The sequence below is a fragment of the Dreissena polymorpha genome, chromosome 11, assembly GCF_020536995.1.
Source record: "Dreissena polymorpha isolate Duluth1 chromosome 11, UMN_Dpol_1.0, whole genome shotgun sequence".
NCBI classification, from domain to species: domain Eukaryota; kingdom Metazoa; phylum Mollusca; class Bivalvia; order Myida; family Dreissenidae; genus Dreissena; species Dreissena polymorpha.
The window spans coordinates 5,594,726-5,611,784 of NC_068365.1; the positions used below are offsets into that span (position 1 = coordinate 5,594,726).

Consider the following 17,059-nt stretch of genomic DNA (forward strand, 5'->3'; position numbering starts at 1 on the left):
CTAAATTATCTTCATGCTTACAAGACCCAAGGATTACTGAGAGTCCTTCCAGCCCTTTCGGGTTTGAACCAGTTCATGGTGTTTGTGTTGAAAGTTGCTTGTGGGCAAGCTTGTGAAGCGACACAAACAGCATATCCACTTACCTTGATGGTTCTTTTATGCAAGGACATTGACCGCTCGGCTAATCTGTGACAATAATTACACACATGCATTTAACCTGGTCTTCTCAAGACACTCTGGTACCAATTATACAAGTTAGATGAGAAGACTTTAATGGTTACTGTTTACAATCTAGAATGGGTTTCTGTTGGTTGTGGTGGTTCTGAATCCACTTCATGATGGAAGTAATAGGTAACCTGAGTATTTGAACTACGCTGTGGGAACGAAACAGAGTTTACTGCGGAACAGTTAAGGAAATCTCTACCAAACAAATAAATATTGCTCTTGTATTGCGTGTTACAGATGAAAATCATGCAAAAAATTAGACTTCATGTACTACATCACGTCATTCTTCTCAGGGAAAGCGTGGACTTGAATATTTGATGCTGAATAACAACTTCGTAGTGCAGAGGTTGCTAATATTATTGTATACAAGCTTCACGTGGGGTCGGCGTGTATTTGGCTGCCTGAGCGCTGATTGGCTGATACCCTACCAAGAAGAATTTGATTGACAGCTGGAAAAAATCAATATTGGCCACTTGCTGAGAATCATTGATAACAGTAGCTCTCAGTCTGAATAACCCGATTTACTGTTGACATGTGTAAGTGTTTGTGTATTAGAGAATAGCGTACGTGCGGATTATAGGACGTCCAAGGGACTTCCACATTTGTATAATGGACGTACGTTTTTGGCGTAATTTACGCCAGACGTCCACTAACGGAAGCGCTGCTGGTATAAATCTTGCCTTTCATCCAATCAATGGTTTTATGAATATAAGCAGTTGACTTTGCAGTCCACACAGACTAATCAGGGATGTACTTTCCGCGTAAAATGGATTTTTTGTGATGTACAGTTGTGATGTACAGTCTTCCCTAAATTGAAAAATGCAATAAAAGCAGAAAGTGCACAACCCTTTACCCCTTTACGGAGTGAGGCTCAAATAATTCTCACTTACCAATTGTGTTCATGCCTTCAGGTGACATAGGCAACTACTACTATGGCCAGGGTCACCCGATGAAGCCTCACCGTATCAGGATGACTCACAACCTCATCCTCAACTATGGGCTCTACAGGAAAATGGAGATATATGTGAGTTGTATAGTTCAAATTCGGTATCTGAACAGTTGTTTTACAGAAAATTTATACTGAAGATTTTGAAGTTATATTTCATATTGATTTTCTAAAAAAAGATTTTTTTTTACTTTAAGCGATATAAAGTTTTTGAAAATTGCCATTTTGTTACAATTTGGCCTTAAATTTTTAATGTATATCTTGTGGAAGCGCCAAAAATGTAGAATTAGTACATGAAGGTTTTTTTTTTTGTATGTATTGTCTGTCTGAAATCAATTTAAGACGAATGTCTCTTTGAAAAAAAACATTGGTGGCTATGAACAATGTATGATTGGTACTTTCTGGATAATCTGTATCTAAATGTGTTGTTTTTAAATGTTGTCAGTAGTCAAGAACATTATTTTCCTTGTGTTTACATCCCTAACATACCAAGGCACCAAAACATATTTTCATATAGACAGGGAACTGTAAAGTGTTAATTTCCTGTTGTAATAAATTGGCTTAAGTTAAAAAGGAATCAAAACAGGTAGAGCAAAGAATGTTTTAAACATTCAATTAGCATATTTGTCCCTGTTAAAGAATATGATTTTAAATAAAAGGAAAGTAAATAGTTAAAATAGACCATTGCCAAATGTATTTTCTTCTTAAATATTTTGTTAAATTGACTTAAGGATGATTTCCAAATTGAAAACACTTGAAATGTTTATATTTAAATTACTTCAAATATTATATAATACAATTTTGAGAAAAAATATATGTATTACTTTTTATGTTAATATAAGTATACAAATTGAAGCTATAATCTGGAAGTGAAAACTATTTGTGCAAAATATTTTGGAATATAAAACTTACTGCATTAAAAAATTATCATGATCACTGTGTATTCCCCCTTATACCCTATTTACATAAAACTCTTTAAGCAAAAGGAAAATAAATTTCATTCTGCTGAATAAACATGATTTTACAGTAATTCCCCTTGTTTTACAGCGTCCCCACAAGGCCACTCAGGATGAGATGACCAAGTTCCACAGTGATGACTACATCAAGTTCCTTCGCAGCATCCGGCCTGACAACATGTCTGACTACAACAAACAGATGCAGAGATGTAATTCTTTGATTCTATAATTAATTTAAGGGTCATTTTCAGTATTTCGTATTATGCTAGAACTGTCATCAGTATTAATACTGTTGTCATTGTGAACGTACCTTACATTTAGTAATGTATAGCGAAAATCATGTGAGCCTTGCTCTGCGAATACAGGGCTTAATGCATTTGCATGCTGGGAAATTTGTCGTCTGCTAAAATGTTGTCTGCTAAATTTCTAAAATTAGCATTTTCTTCGATTTTTTTCAAAGAATACTATCAGAATAGCAAACAGTTTTGGATCCTGATGAGACGCCACGTTTTGTGGTGTCTTATCTGGATCCAAACTGTTTGCAAAGGCCTTCAAAATTCGGTTCCCGCACTGAAAGGGTAAAACCCCCTTTTCACAGAGCAAGGCCCGTATATCCTCTCTATATCATAAGTATGTTTGTTTGTTTGCAGTCAATGTGGGTGAGGACTGTCCAGTGTTTGATGGCATGTATGAGTTCTGTCAGCTGTCCACTGGGGGATCTGTAGGTACGTACGGGGTTTCTTTAACTATCTGCTCTAATCAGTATTGATATATAGCAATCAATAAAACTATTACATGATACTTTCATGGCTTCAATTTGCAGGCAAATATAATACAACTATTTGTAATAGAGTTTGATTATTCAGTTCTTAAATGAGCCTTGAGCTGGGAATATGGGAGGTTTATTATATGTGTCTTGTTCTGAGAAAACTGGGCTTAATTCATGTGCGTAAAGTGTCGTCCCAGATTAGCCTGTGCAGTCCGCACAGGCTAATCAGGGACGACACTTTCCGCCTAAACTTGGATTTTGGGTAAGGAGGGACTTCCTTGAAACTAAAAATACCATTAAAGCGGAAAGTGTCGTCCCTGATTAGCCTGTGCGGACGGCACAGGCTAATCTGGGACGACACTTTACGCACATGAATTAAGCCCAGATTTCTCAGAACAAGACACATATGTATGTACAGATCATGTTCATACATGTATGTTTGTACTGCTTAAGTCATGTTCATATGTTTGTTGAGATCATGTTTATCTTTTTGTATTGCACATGTTCATATGTTTGTGCTGCACATTTTCATTTGTACAGGGCTCTTGCTGGCACAAAATTTTCATTAGCCAAATTCACCGCAGAACACATAAATTCTTCACATTTTAACTGTTTTATGGGGTTTTGTACAACAAAAAGTCAGAGCTCCAGATAAGGGTCGTATTTTCGTAATTACGAATTATTTTCAAGTCCGTTACGTATTTATTTTAAAATCCTGTCGTACCATTAAGAATTACAAAATCAAGTTACGAATATTATTTTTACATCGGTTCGTATCGATTTTTATTGAGTTCTTTTCGCGTATTAAAGATCTTTGCGGTGCTTATATAGAATGGTTATCGGGTTTGTTTAACAAAGCGCATTTTTTCCAATAAAAGCGGCGTATACAGTCTATCTGTCAAAAAACAATGGCGGCGCCCAGAAAGCGTCCTAAAAAACTGCAAAGCGTCCAAAACACGCTTTTAACATATTGTACGCAAAGTGAGCCGAAGTTAAATGTTTAGAAAGACATTATAGAAAATATCTTATACGATGTTGTATGTATGTTCAGTTGCCGACACAGTCGGAAAAGCTAAACAAAAACGCGACACGACGGGTCCAAACTTAAACACACAAGAAAACATTGAACGAGTGGAAGGGACAAGTCCCGTGGCTAATCGTTGAAAAGATTGAAGGGGAGACCCGTTTTAAATGTGAAATATGTAAAAATTCATCTAAGGCATGCAATCTAAACACAGTTTGGGCATATGAAGGTATTGGAAAAATAAAATTGTATAATACTGAAAAGACACTGTTGAACTCGTATAAATAAAGTTGCTAGTATGTTTATTTTGATTTTTTTTGCATGAAAATAATCATTATTATTTATTTTTAGGTCATTCAGAAAAAATAAGAATTGTTTTCCAAAACTTAGTAGTAACGTAAAGAATAAAATTTCAGAGTTAAGAATTCTTTTTGAAAATCTGGTAGTAATTTAAGAATTTCACAAAACCTTATCTGGAGCTCTGAAAAGTTGTTGCAAAATGGTAATTTTTTGAGCCAAATGTGTTTATTTGTACCCAATGGCTCATATTGCACATGTTCCTATGTTTGTACTGCACATGTTCCTATGTTTGTACTGCACATGTTCCTATGTTTGTACTGCACATGTTCCTATGTTTGTACTGCACATGTTCCTATGTTTGTACTGCACATGTTCCTATGTTTGTACTGCACATGTTCATATGTTTGTACTGCACATGTTCATATGTTTGTACTGCACATGTTCATATGTTTGTACTGCACATGTTCCTATGTTTGTACTGCACATGTTCATATGTTTGTACTGCACATGTTTCTATGTTTGTACTGCACATGTTCCTATGTTTGTACTGCACATGTTCATATGTTTGTACTGCACATGTTCCTATGTTTGTACTGCACATGTTCATATGTTTGTACTGCACATGTTCATATGTTTGTACTGCACATGTTCCTATGTTTGTACTGCACATGTTCATATGTTTGTACTGCACATGTTTCTATGTTTGTACTGCACATGTTCCTATGTTTGTACTGCACATGTTCATATGTTTGTACTGCACATGTTTCTATGTTTGTACTGCACATGTTCCTATGTTTGTACTGCACATGTTCATATGTTTGTACTGCACATGTTCCTATGTTTGTACTGCACATGTTCATATGTTTGTACTGCACATGTTCATATGTTTGTACTGCACATGTTCCTATGTTTGTACTGCACATGTTCATATGTTTGTACTGCACATGTTTCTATGTTTGTACTGCACATGTTCCTATGTTTGTACTGCACATGTTCCTATGTTTGTACTGCACATGTTCCTATGTTTGTACTGCACATGTTCCTATGTTTGTACTGCACATGTTCATATGTTTGTACTGCACATGTTTCTATGTTTGTACTGCACATGTTTCTATGTTTGTACTGCACATGTTCCTATGTTTGTACTGCACATGTTCCTATGTTTGTACTGCACATGTTCATATGTTTGTACTGCACATGTTCATATGTTTGTACTGCACATGTTCCTATGTTTGTACTGCACATGTTCATATGTTTGTACTGCACATGTTCCTATGTTTGTACTGCACATGTTCATATGTTTGTACTGCACATGTTCATATGTTTGTACTGCACATGTTCATATGTTTGTACTGCACATGTTCATATGTTTGTACTGCACAGCTGGAGCAGTGAAGTTGAACAAGCAGGCTGCAGACATTGCTGTGAACTGGGCGGGCGGTCTTCATCATGCCAAGAAGTCAGAGGCCTCGGGGTTCTGCTACGTCAACGACATCTCCCTCGCCATCCTAGAACTGCTCAAGTAAGAGAAAATATTTTGTTTTCAAAACCATTTTGTTTAAACTGTCTTTAGTTTTAATAACAAGGGCCTATTAACAGGCTAGTTAAAAATGTTTCTTTAAATATTGCATCACACACACACAGCTAGTTTCAGTACTTCTGTTCCTGGTAATTAAGCAGCAAAAACAATTACATTGAACAATTTGAAAATTTAATTGCCACCTTTAAAAAAAATAATCTTATATGTCTATTGTCTATAAATGTTACAGTGCACGAAAACATCTGATTGGTACAATCTGCTGTTCCTGTTTATTTTCTGCTGACACAAGTTTGGTTCTACACATAGATGGGATATTGATTTTATTGCCATTAACCCTTTGCATGCTGGGAAATTTGTCGTCTGCTAAAATGTTGTCTGCTTAATTTCTAAAATTAGCATTTTCTTCGATTTTTTTTTCAAAGAATATTATCAGAATAGCAAACAGTTTGGATCCTAGTGAGACGCCACGGTTCCCGCACTGAAAGGGTTAATAACGGATATAAGGATTCTGTCTTGCTGATGCAGCTAAAGTTTCAATTTGGTTTATAACTGAAACAGCTTCATTAACCAATTCTTTAAATTCATAAAAGACCCAAAAAATGTTACTTAATTATAATATTGCTGTAGCAAATGATTTAAAGTCAGGTATGTTATAATTGTATTAAGGAAATAAGAAATATGGATAAAATATGCAGTAATCTGAGAAAAATCGTGTCTAAATCCATTTTTATTGTAGTCATATTGTGATTGTGCAATTGCTAATATGGACCCATATAAGCTGCCCTCTGGCAAAATAGGGCATAATGCTTGTGCTTAAAGTGCCATCCCAGATAAGCCTGGGCAATTTGCACTTGCTAATCAGGGAAGAAATAGGGCAATTTGCACTTGCTAATCAGGGAAGAAACAGGGCAATTTGCACTTGCTAATCAGGGAAGAAACAGGGCAATTTGCACTTGCTAATCAGGGAAGAAACAGGGCAATTTGCACTTGCTAATCAGGGAAGAAACAGGGCAATTTGCACTTGCTAATCAGGGAAGAAACAGGGCAATTTGCACTTGCTAATCAGGGAAGAAACATTCCGCTTTTAAAGAAATGTTCTTTTCCTATACAAAAAGCAGTGTAGGGCAAAATGATCCCTGATTAATTTGTGCAGACTGCATAGGCTAATCTGGGATGATACTTTAGGCATATGCATTAAGCCCACTTTTCCAATAACATGGCTAATATTAAGTTGTTTGCCTTGAATGTGAAAATGTGTCAGTCCATGCATTACTCTATCCAAACATGTTGTAGATACCACCAGCGTGTGTTGTACATTGATATCGACATTCACCATGGCGACGGTGTTGAGGAGGCGTTCTACACGACTGACCGAGTGATGACCGTGTCATTCCATAAGTATGGAGAGTACTTCCCAGGAACTGGCGATCTCAGAGTTAGTATTACTAATTACCTAAATATTTATTGTCTTCTTTATTTTTTTTCCTAATCTCAGTCCCAATTTTTCTAATGAATTGTTTGATTTTCACATGTTTGGAAATACAGCTGTTTAAGTGTAGAAATAAATAGTTTTGAAGTTATTATATCCATTTAATAAATCTGTATAAGTTTTATTTATAATTGATCAGAAGTTCTTAACTGAACAAAATTATTGTTTCCAATTTACATTAAATTGAAGTGTAATTCCCAATGTCACGAGTATGGGTAATATCCTAAAAATGGTGATAAAACTTTCTGTTTACTGTTAATGCCTGATATTCTCCTACTTAGGACATTGGAGCTGGCAAGGGAAAGTACTATGCAGTTAACTTCCCCCTACGAGATGGCATTGATGACGACGCTTATGAGACTATCTTCAAACCGGTATGTGTTATTTAATTAAGTGTGATTCTTTTCTTTGTACCTAATAGCTTTAAATACTGGACAACAATTGCTTTATTTTCATCTACAATTGATGGACACATATCCTGTATGTGCAGAAATGCTGTAGTCATTGGTCATCAGAAACAAAACTGCACATATGTCTTATATGAATAGGTTTTTTTTTTTGGGGGGGGGGTAAAATAATTTCTGCATTTTAATTCCATTATGCAACCACAGGGCCTGTTTTTATTATCTGATGAACCTACAACATTTGTTAATCAAACTAGAAGACAGTTTTTGTCCATTCAAAAATATGACAGTCTAGTTGAGATAGTTTTACTTATATGTTTATTGTAAAACGTTTTGAAATCTTTAGAAGGCAATCTGTTATATCAATCTTCATATCTCCATAAAACTTGTACCTCACATTGATGTCTATGTTACAGGTGATCAACAAGGTGATGGAGATGTACCAGCCCAGTGTGATAGTGCTACAGTGTGGGGCGGACTCTCTGTCTGGGGACAGGCTTGGCTGCTTCAACCTCACACTCAAAGGTTACACACCACTCTTACTAAGCTCAGTTGTGTTATCTTGCTGTCTTTTTGAAGTATTCCTCCATTTGAGTGCCAAGGTTGCTTGACAACTTAGATGTTTGAGCGGCTGGGTGGAATGATCTTTAGATAAGACTGTGTAATCAAATGAGGATAAGTAGAAATCTACTTCTTCATGTCATTCAGCCTTTTCTTCAGATCTTTCCTCATTACATGACATTGTTAGCAAGTGATATTTTCTCATGGAGATTTTTGTCCAAAAGAATAAGGCGGCAATCAAGCCGAGTGCTAAATGGCTCGAGCCATTCTTAAGATTTACCTTGTCTGAATATTTAATTGTAATTAAAATTTAAAAAATCTAATTGAAATCAAAGTTTCAATGTTTCAAGGATCATATATGGTCAGCAGAGACTTATTTTGAAATTGAAAATTTATGTCGTCATTTAGCAAGAAAATCTAAATGGATTTTCCCTGACCAAGGCTACTATATTTTATTTGAACAGACTGGTATTGCTGGCTGTTTCATCTTACAACATGTGTGGCTGGTTCTGACCAAACTATTGCATTGCTTGGTATTTCCTATTACCATGTATGTGGCTGGTTCTGACCAGACTGTGGCATTGCTTGGTATTTCCTATTACCATGTATGTGGCTGGTTCTGACCAGACTGTGGCATTGCTTGGTATTTCCTATTACCATGTATGTGGCTGGTTCTGACCAGACTGTGGCATTGCTTGGTATTTCCTATTACCATGTATGTGGCTGGTTCTGACCAGACTGTGGCATTGCTTGGTATTTCCTATTACCATGTATGTGGCTGGTTCTGACCAGACTGTGGCATTGCTTGGTATTTCCTATTACCATGTATGTGGCTGGTTCTGACCAGACTGTGTCATTGCTTGGTATTTCCTATTACCATGTATGTGGCTGGTTCTGACCAGGCTGGCATTGCTTGGTATTTTAAATTACCATGTATGTGGCTGGTTCTCGTCTTCAGGTCACGGGAAGGCTGTTGAGTTCATGAAGAAGTGGAATCTGCCTCTGATGATCCTAGGGGGTGGCGGCTACACCATCAGGAACGTGGCGCGTTGCTGGACCAATGAGACCTCCATAGCTCTTGGTGTAGAGGTGGCCAATGGTAGGAGGAAATTAATATATTCCTATGAATGTCTTGACTGTCAGAAAGAAGACAGAAGCATCTTGTTAAATTATATAGGTTGTTTAGATCTATGTAATGCCCTATTCATATAATATAATAATATGACAAAATACAAATAATATATTAGAATGTGATCAACATTGATCTTCACTATTAATAATAATATGCTTTCTTTTATACCTAATGATAAAATATGTCATTTCTGCAGTAAAATAACAGGAGTGAAAATAAACAAATTGTTATTTTCAGTGATGAAAATAACAAATTTTCGGAACTCCTTTTTCTATTTTTAGATTATCATAAACAATTTTATGTATATTTTCTATGATCATGAGTGAATTAAAATCAACATCCCACCGAATCCAACAAATTTTCTCTTTATTTTATGCTTGTTTACCGTTGATTTACATAGTAAAAGAGTCACACTAATGACGTCATTTTGTGTTTTGAAATGTATTGAGGCATGCCACGGGAGAAATGATAACTTTTCAGTGAAAGGGAAACAGCTGTTAATTATTTTATTGAAAAAGGGGCATAAAATAAACAGAAAATGTGTTCATGTCAGTGTAAGATCGTTTGTTATTTCACTCGTGATCATAGAAAAATAATATTTTCACTCGTGGCGAAAATATATTTTCTATGATCACTTGTGAAATAAACAGCGATCTTTCACTGACATTAACAAATATCCTCTATTTGTTTCTAGTAAAAGCCAGCAATGTGTTAATGTTGATGGTATATTTCAGAGTTGCCGTACAACGACTACTTTGAGTACTATGGACCCGACTTCAAACTGAATATCAGCCCCTCCAACATGGCCAACCAGAACACCACAGAGTACCTGGAGAAAATCAAGTAGGTCATGGGGGGTTTGAGTAGGTCATGTGAGACTCAATTGAGTCACATGACCTTCATGTATGTCATACATGCTTTAAGTGGGTTACATATTACTGAAATAGGTCGGGTGAGTTTCAACAAGATAACAAGGAATTCAAGTATTTCATGAGGGCTTTTGAATTTAAACCACAAGGAAGTTAGACCAACTGAAAAAAGTGTGATAAACCAAAAAATGCAACAAAAATATATATATCATCTGCCAATTATGATGTATTTTAACAACAATAATTTTGTTCTTTGTCTAGCTAAATATCAGCATCTATCAGTCAATATCTTAGGTACAGGTTGTGTTATCATACAGCTCAGTAGTGTGATGTATTGTTGTGCCTGTTACAGGACCCGTCTATTTGAGAATCTCCGTATGCTACCCCACGCCCCTGGAGTACAGATGCAAGGTAGATAGTTTGGATAGGTGAAGTCTGATTTGTTATTGGTATAAGTACTTATGGTGGGCAGGTATAGTCATTGGTTGTCAGTTGTCATTATTGTTACCAACAATGAGCTTTGTTTTTAATAAGCACTTTTTGCTACTTGCTCACAGTGTTTGGCTAGATAATGTTTCAGTAGAGTACAAACTAAGTCAAATGTTTTCCAAAACTTTATTACCTTGTAAAGTAATTATATTCACAATTATTTTGACAATACCCTGAGAAATCAGTGGAGTTCTTTGAAACATTAAAAGTCACAACTTCATAACTTTTGGCTATTAAATGGACAATAATTGATGAAACCACATCAAGATTCACATTCAAGATTGATTTCACTTATATGTGAGTATAAAAAACACACATAAATTATAACCTTCCTTACCTGACTTTTTAGACATTTTTTAGTAAATATATTACCTGTATGCAAAATGTACCCAGCGTAGCTACAAATTAGCCTGCATATTTGCATAGTCTAGTTAAGAGATATAAAGTCCAAAAGGTTTGATCATGGTCTCATCAGCAGACAGGGCAGCTCCAGACCAGACAGCGTGATTGTGCAATATATCTGGAGCTATGCTGGCTGCATTTGGCATAAGACCCATTTTCGCATGATGCAGACATATAATGTTGGAATTTATCTCTGCAGCCATCCCAGAGGATGCCCTGAATGATGAGAGTGATAACGAGGACAAGGATAATCCAGACAGTAGAGTCTCCAGTGAGTTGAGTTGGAATGGGAATTAATGGGAATTGTAGTGAATAATGAGTCCAAAGAGACAAATCTGGGACGACAATTTCCGCCATTATGGAATGTTGGGTTTTTAGCAAGTCTCTTCTAAATGAGAATCCTTTTCTGGCAGAATGTTTGGCTCATGATAAGCCTGCGCAGACTGCACAGTCTAATCTTGGATGACATTTTATGCATATGTAATTAGCCCAGTGTTCCCAGACTGGGGCTCAGACTTGAGTCGCGTTATGAAAAAACTGGGCATAATGCATGTGCGTAAAGTGTTGTCCCTGATTAGCCTGTGCGTGCAGTCGGCTTAGGCTAATCAGGGACAACACTTTACGCCTAAATTGGATTTTTGCTAGGTCCAAAAAAAGGTTTGTTTCGGGTCTCCCGACCGTGTCTCCCGAAATGGCGCAGACCCTCAACTTTGTATTGGGGTCGGAAAAAAAAATTTTTCGGGCATTTTCGTTCATATAAGATGTAATATCAAGCAAACAAAGCATGTTATAATAAGCTTTAGTAGTCTTCCATTGTAGTACCCGAAAGACAAAAAAAACAAAAAAAAAAGCTCTACCTACCGACCCTGTTTTTTTTTCAAGGAGACCCCAAATGGACCTTCTTTTTTTTTGGCCTAAGAATAGACCTCATTTAAATGAAAAATGTCATAAAAGCGAAAAGTGTCGTCCCTGATTAGCCTGTGCGGATTGCACAGGATAATCTTTGTCAATACTTTACGCACATGCATAATGCCCAGTTTTCTCAGAACACGACTTACTTTTGCTATTGTTGGTATTTGGGGTATTTGTAAATTTCATTTGTTCATTGCTGCTTAAGAGTCAGTAGTCTGTACTTATCTTGGTTTCATCTTCATTTCTTTCACCATGCTTCATATGATCTAATCAATGATTTCTAGTTAATCAATAAGGTTATCAAACACCTTACCGCTCAAGCTGGTTATACCTCCTGATGGTCTTCTTGTTTTCAGTCCGCGCCAGTGACAAGAGGATACACTGTGATGAGGAGTTCTCGGACTCTGAGGATGAAATGTCAGGACCAAACGAGTCGGGCGGTAGACGGGACCGGATGTCACACAAACCTAAACCCAAACGACCCAAAACTGATGAGGAGCGAAAAGCAGAGCAGGCAAAAGGTATTGTTTGTGTTCCCAATACTCGGTATTTAAGTCATTGTCAAATACCCCAGTGCAATGGTGTGAAACCATGGAAATGATTGCTTCTGTATAGATGATCTTCCATGCTCTGCTCTGGGCTCAGTTTGCGTCTTAAATGAACACATGCAGCCTTTTTTGGGAGGAGGGGGATAATTTTGTGTATATTTTCAACAGGGGAATTACACTAACATGGGATATGTCCTCTGAATTAGTAATAATACTGTATCTACAATGTATTAATGTTTTGTATTTAAGCGTATTTAATAATTCATATTTCTTATTAAATTAAAATATAAGCCTATGCAGGTTTTTCAAAGGATTGTCTTATAAATCAATCAACACTGTAGTAAACTCAGACCCCAAATAGTTGTTCAACTTGCATTGTACTGTATGTTGTGACTGATGCGTTCTTCAACTTGCATTGTATGGTATGTTGTGACTGATGCGTTCTTCAACTTGCATTGTACTGTATGTTGTGACTGATGTGTTCTTCAACTTGCATTGTACTGTATGTTGTGACTGATGCGTCTGTGTCTGCAGGGGAAGGGAAAGAAGGAGAGAAGAAGGAAGTAAAGAAGGAGGGAGACAGTAATGACAATGCTAAGGAGTCAAAGGAATCAGGGTAAGTGAACTTTTGCAGTTGGCAGTAGCATCAGTCTATTGAAAACATGATTGCTCAAGTCAGTTTTGTAATATCTCTTGTTTCACCCATTGCAGTTTTGACCCACAGACTTCCAATTTCTAAAACTTGTGAAATGTATTGCAGCCTAAAATGTATTTTGGTTTATAATTGTCAATCACATAAGTGGAAAGCTTGTTATATTTACCAGTCATATTCAAGAGCAATTGCAGACTCATTTGTACCAGTCATGTTATTTGTACAAGCTTTGTTCAGCTGGGCTCCACCGGGCTTAAAATTGTCTTGAGCCAAATTTAGCGTAGCACATAAAAATCCAACTCACTTCTGCTGGTTTTTGCGGGTTTTATGAAGAACAAGTTGTAGCCAAATACAATTTTTATGCCCCCGGTAGGGCGGCATATAGCAGTTGAACTGTCCGTCAGTATGTGTTTATGTCTGTCCGTCTGTCCGGAAAAAAACTTTAACGTTTGCCATAACTTTTGCATTATTGAAGATAGAAACTTGATATTTGGCATGCATGTGTATCTCATGAAGCTGCACATTTTGAGTGATGGGAGTTCAAGGTCAAGGTCATCTTTCAAGGTGTAAGGTCAAACAAAATAAATTATAATTTCAAAGTGACGTTCTCATGAAGCTGCACATTTTGAATTTTGTAGCAATGTGCTAATTTGACGAATGAAATAAGACCCATTTTCGCATAAGCCCTGTGTTGCAGCTATGTTGACTCTGGTTTGCCCACTTGTTATCCATTTCTCTGGTATGTTTGCAGAGAGGACAAAGACAAGTCTGGCAACTCTGAAGATGAGAAGAAAGGTAACTCTACACTTGAACGCTTGTGCATGGGCTAATAACGTTATTTGTACTTCATATTACATGTATATGTTCAGTGTTGTTTTTGGTTCAAATGCAGGGGCCCGTATTCAGCCCCATTCCCAATGGCCAAAAGTATATATTTTTCCAAAAAGGGACCTTAACATTCCCAATTGAAAGTGTTTTTTTCCTTTACATGTCAACCTTTAGTTCCCATCCAGCTCTTGTAAGATGAACTTTGGTAAATACTATATTGAAAGTGCTTTTATTCTCAATTTTGAAGCATTTGTTAGCAAAACAATAACACAAATTTCCCAATTTTAGTTAAAATGCTGCGATTTTTCCCAATCCAAAGGGACCTGGACCCATTCCCCTAATCATAAAAAAATGCACTGATGTGCATTTTATATTTGCACCTTCTCTTATTTGCCCTGGTCATTAGTTTGGTAATTTGCTTATTGAATACAAATAGTTTGACTTAACGCTTGGTTACTTCAACTTCACCTTTGGGTTAGACCCATTTATTTGTCTGTTTATTCTGACAATAATTTGTGTTCATCTTGTGTACTGACACCAAGCATTAATTGCAGAAAAGTGTAGCAAAATGAATAAAAAAGAAGTTTTCTTTCAACAAATATAAATGGATTTGCAGTCTTTAAATAAATATTTATAATCCTTTAGGTGTTCCATATTATGTAGAATATAATTTACAGTATTATTAATCATATGTGCTGTCATGTTGAAATAGAGAAAATATAAAAATAAATATTTTGAAATTGAAATTCTTGTAATGTTGTGAAAATTGACATTTCCTTTTCCACTTGTTTGAAATATACACCTGTTGATCATGCCACCTATTAATATGAAAAGTAACATTGCAGTATTTTGTGCCTCTTTTCTAGGATCTGAATCTGCAAAGACTGAAAGTTCTTTTGAGGAAAGTAAGGATGCTCCAAAAACTGATGAGAAAACTTCGTAACAGCCTGTCTCACGTATACACATGTACAGAACATTGCAACAGAATGTAATACATCGTCCAGTGCTGGTGATTATATAACTGGAATAGAAACATGTGAGTTAGATCACCAGGTTCTTAACACAAGCTCACACCAGCTTGGCGGTTTAGGCAATACAAAAATATGTATTCCAAAGTATGAAGCAGCTTTGTTTTATTCAATAGTAGTATTTTGATAAATAAAAATACATAACATATTTAATTTGTTACTAAGTTTTCATGATATTTTTTTTGTTACAAAATGTGACGTTTTGTGATTAGGAAAAGAAAAATGTTCATTTTCAATGCGCTATCATGTGAAACAATCTGAACATGCTGAAATGCTGCTTAGCACATTGGCCTGATATTGCTTTTAAATAATGAATTTTATTATGACAGCACCGCAAATGTGAAAATTGCAGATGTATTTTAGCAATACCGGAAGTTATTTTTCTGGCTTTGCTGATTCATTGACCAGGCCTATGTTAAATGAGTGGTGCTTTGTGCTGTAAGAACGGTCCATAGATTATATCAGTATCAGTGGTTGCTGTGTGTTTAACCCATTTATGCCTAGCGCCTAGAAAAAAGGCCATGGCAAACAGCGTAGACCCAGATGAGACGCCGCATGATGCGGTGTCTCATCTGGGTCTGCGCTGTTTGCTTAAAGGAATTTCTGTAAGAAATATTCTTAATATAGAAATAAATATACTAGACATCCCTAATTTTGTAAATGAATTAATCCAATTTAGAAGGATGGGTGAGTCCACCAGGCATAAATGGATTAATGCTAGTTTAGAACATTGATGTTTTTGTGTAAAAGATAACTTTAGATTATGAAATTGACATCATATTGCTTTTGTCTTGTGGTCCATTAAAATCAAACTTTTATTCTTCATACACAACAAATAAATGTAAAAAGAATGTTTTGTGTTATTGTTTGTGTATTTGCATTTAGTAAAAGCTTATGAATGTATTTTTTTAATATTCCATTAACAACGCACCATTAATTTCCAAATATAAACACATTTGACAGAATACCTGCCCAAATACAAGTTGATGGTAGTGTTAGCCAAAAGTTGGCATGGGACTTCAGCATTTGGTACAATCCATTAAGTTCTTCTACATGTATTGTAGAGTATAGCGTGTGTGAAGTATGTATGTATTTGACGGAGGTCTGCCATGTATGTGGGCATTTGTATAATATTGCACTGTTTAAAGTTGGCTTTAATTATGGTACTTGTACTTTATAAAGACAAGTTACCAACATGTTACCGACTTAACCGCAAGTTAAACATCGAGTGCTAGTCTTTTTGAGTCTCGTCTATACTGATGTTAAAAAAATTATTTTCATTTATAAAAATTTGCACTAAAAATGACACAGCCAAACAGATTAGTTCATAGAATGCTGGACTGCCACGCAGAAAATTTGTGTGGTGACTTGTCATGCAATTATTTGTTCGGCCTGTCCCATCTACCTCTCTTTTAAGTTTGCATTTGTCCACTATATGCATAAATATGTAGTAGCACACCAGCTAACGCAGGAAGTGTGCGGACATGTAGATTAAATGACAACATGATAGGACTGACATACTGTTGAAAACCAAATGATACCAGCTCCATGCATTTCTTCTGTGTCAAATTACAGTCCGGACAATCTGTTTTATTACCAATTTTGAAATGAACTTTTACCTCTGAGCGTCATTTATCTTTGTAGTAGGATGACTGGCGTCATATGCAACATGTCGTCTCATGGTGGTTAACATTTTTTACGTTATTTTAACATTGCACGATTTATGACAATGATGTCACATTGCATCCTTTTGTGTCATCAGTTTTGCATTGTGGGATTCAAATTCTTGTTCTCAAGATAACTAAGATGTGAAGGCATAGGGTGCATGTTATACCAAGCACTGTAGATGAACAGAACGCACCCATACGCCATGATATGAGCCTCTCTGGGAAAATGCGGCTGAATGCATGTGCGTAAAGTGTGATCTAGATTAGCCTGTGTTGTATGCACAGGCTAATCAGGGACAACACTTATCGCGTTAACAG

General features: G+C 36.2%; 2 protein-coding genes across 3 annotated transcripts in view; both read left to right on the plus strand.

Moving 5' to 3' along the window:
* Positions 1–15,222, plus strand: part of LOC127851813 (probable histone deacetylase 1-B) — a 98,897-nt gene extending 83,675 nt beyond the window's left edge. For both annotated transcript variants that reach the window (XR_008035968.1, XR_008035967.1), the window contains exon 17: positions 15,100–15,222. The gene's annotated coding sequence lies outside the window, so the exon portion shown is untranslated. The remainder of the gene's footprint in view (positions 1–15,099) is intronic.
* LOC127851814 (probable histone deacetylase 1-B) lies at positions 1,086–15,222 on the plus strand. The gene is made up of 15 exons (XM_052385710.1): positions 1,086–1,249; positions 2,219–2,336; positions 2,778–2,852; positions 5,604–5,742; positions 7,054–7,195; positions 7,531–7,623; positions 8,070–8,178; positions 9,173–9,313; positions 10,081–10,189; positions 10,568–10,626; positions 11,306–11,377; positions 12,375–12,539; positions 13,101–13,182; positions 13,970–14,013; positions 14,913–15,222. The coding sequence occupies exons 1-15, from the start codon at positions 1,127–1,129 to the stop codon at positions 14,987–14,989; spliced, it is 1,548 nt and encodes a 515-aa protein (XP_052241670.1). The 5' UTR covers positions 1,086–1,126; the 3' UTR covers positions 14,990–15,222.
* Positions 15,223–17,059: the final 1,837 nt, after the last annotated feature.

Bases quoted from the DNA above. Each gene is read 5' to 3' on its own strand.
- LOC127851814 (XM_052385710.1), top strand. From the start codon at position 1,127: ATGCCTTCAGGTGACATAGGCAACTACTACTATGGCCAGGGTCACCCG. The intron at 2,337-2,777 runs GTAATTCTTTGA...GTTTGTTTGCAG, and splicing joins CAACAAACAGATGCAGAGAT to TCAATGTGGGTGAGGACTGT. The intron at 8,179-9,172 runs GTTACACACCAC...TCTCGTCTTCAG, and splicing joins CTTCAACCTCACACTCAAAG to GTCACGGGAAGGCTGTTGAG.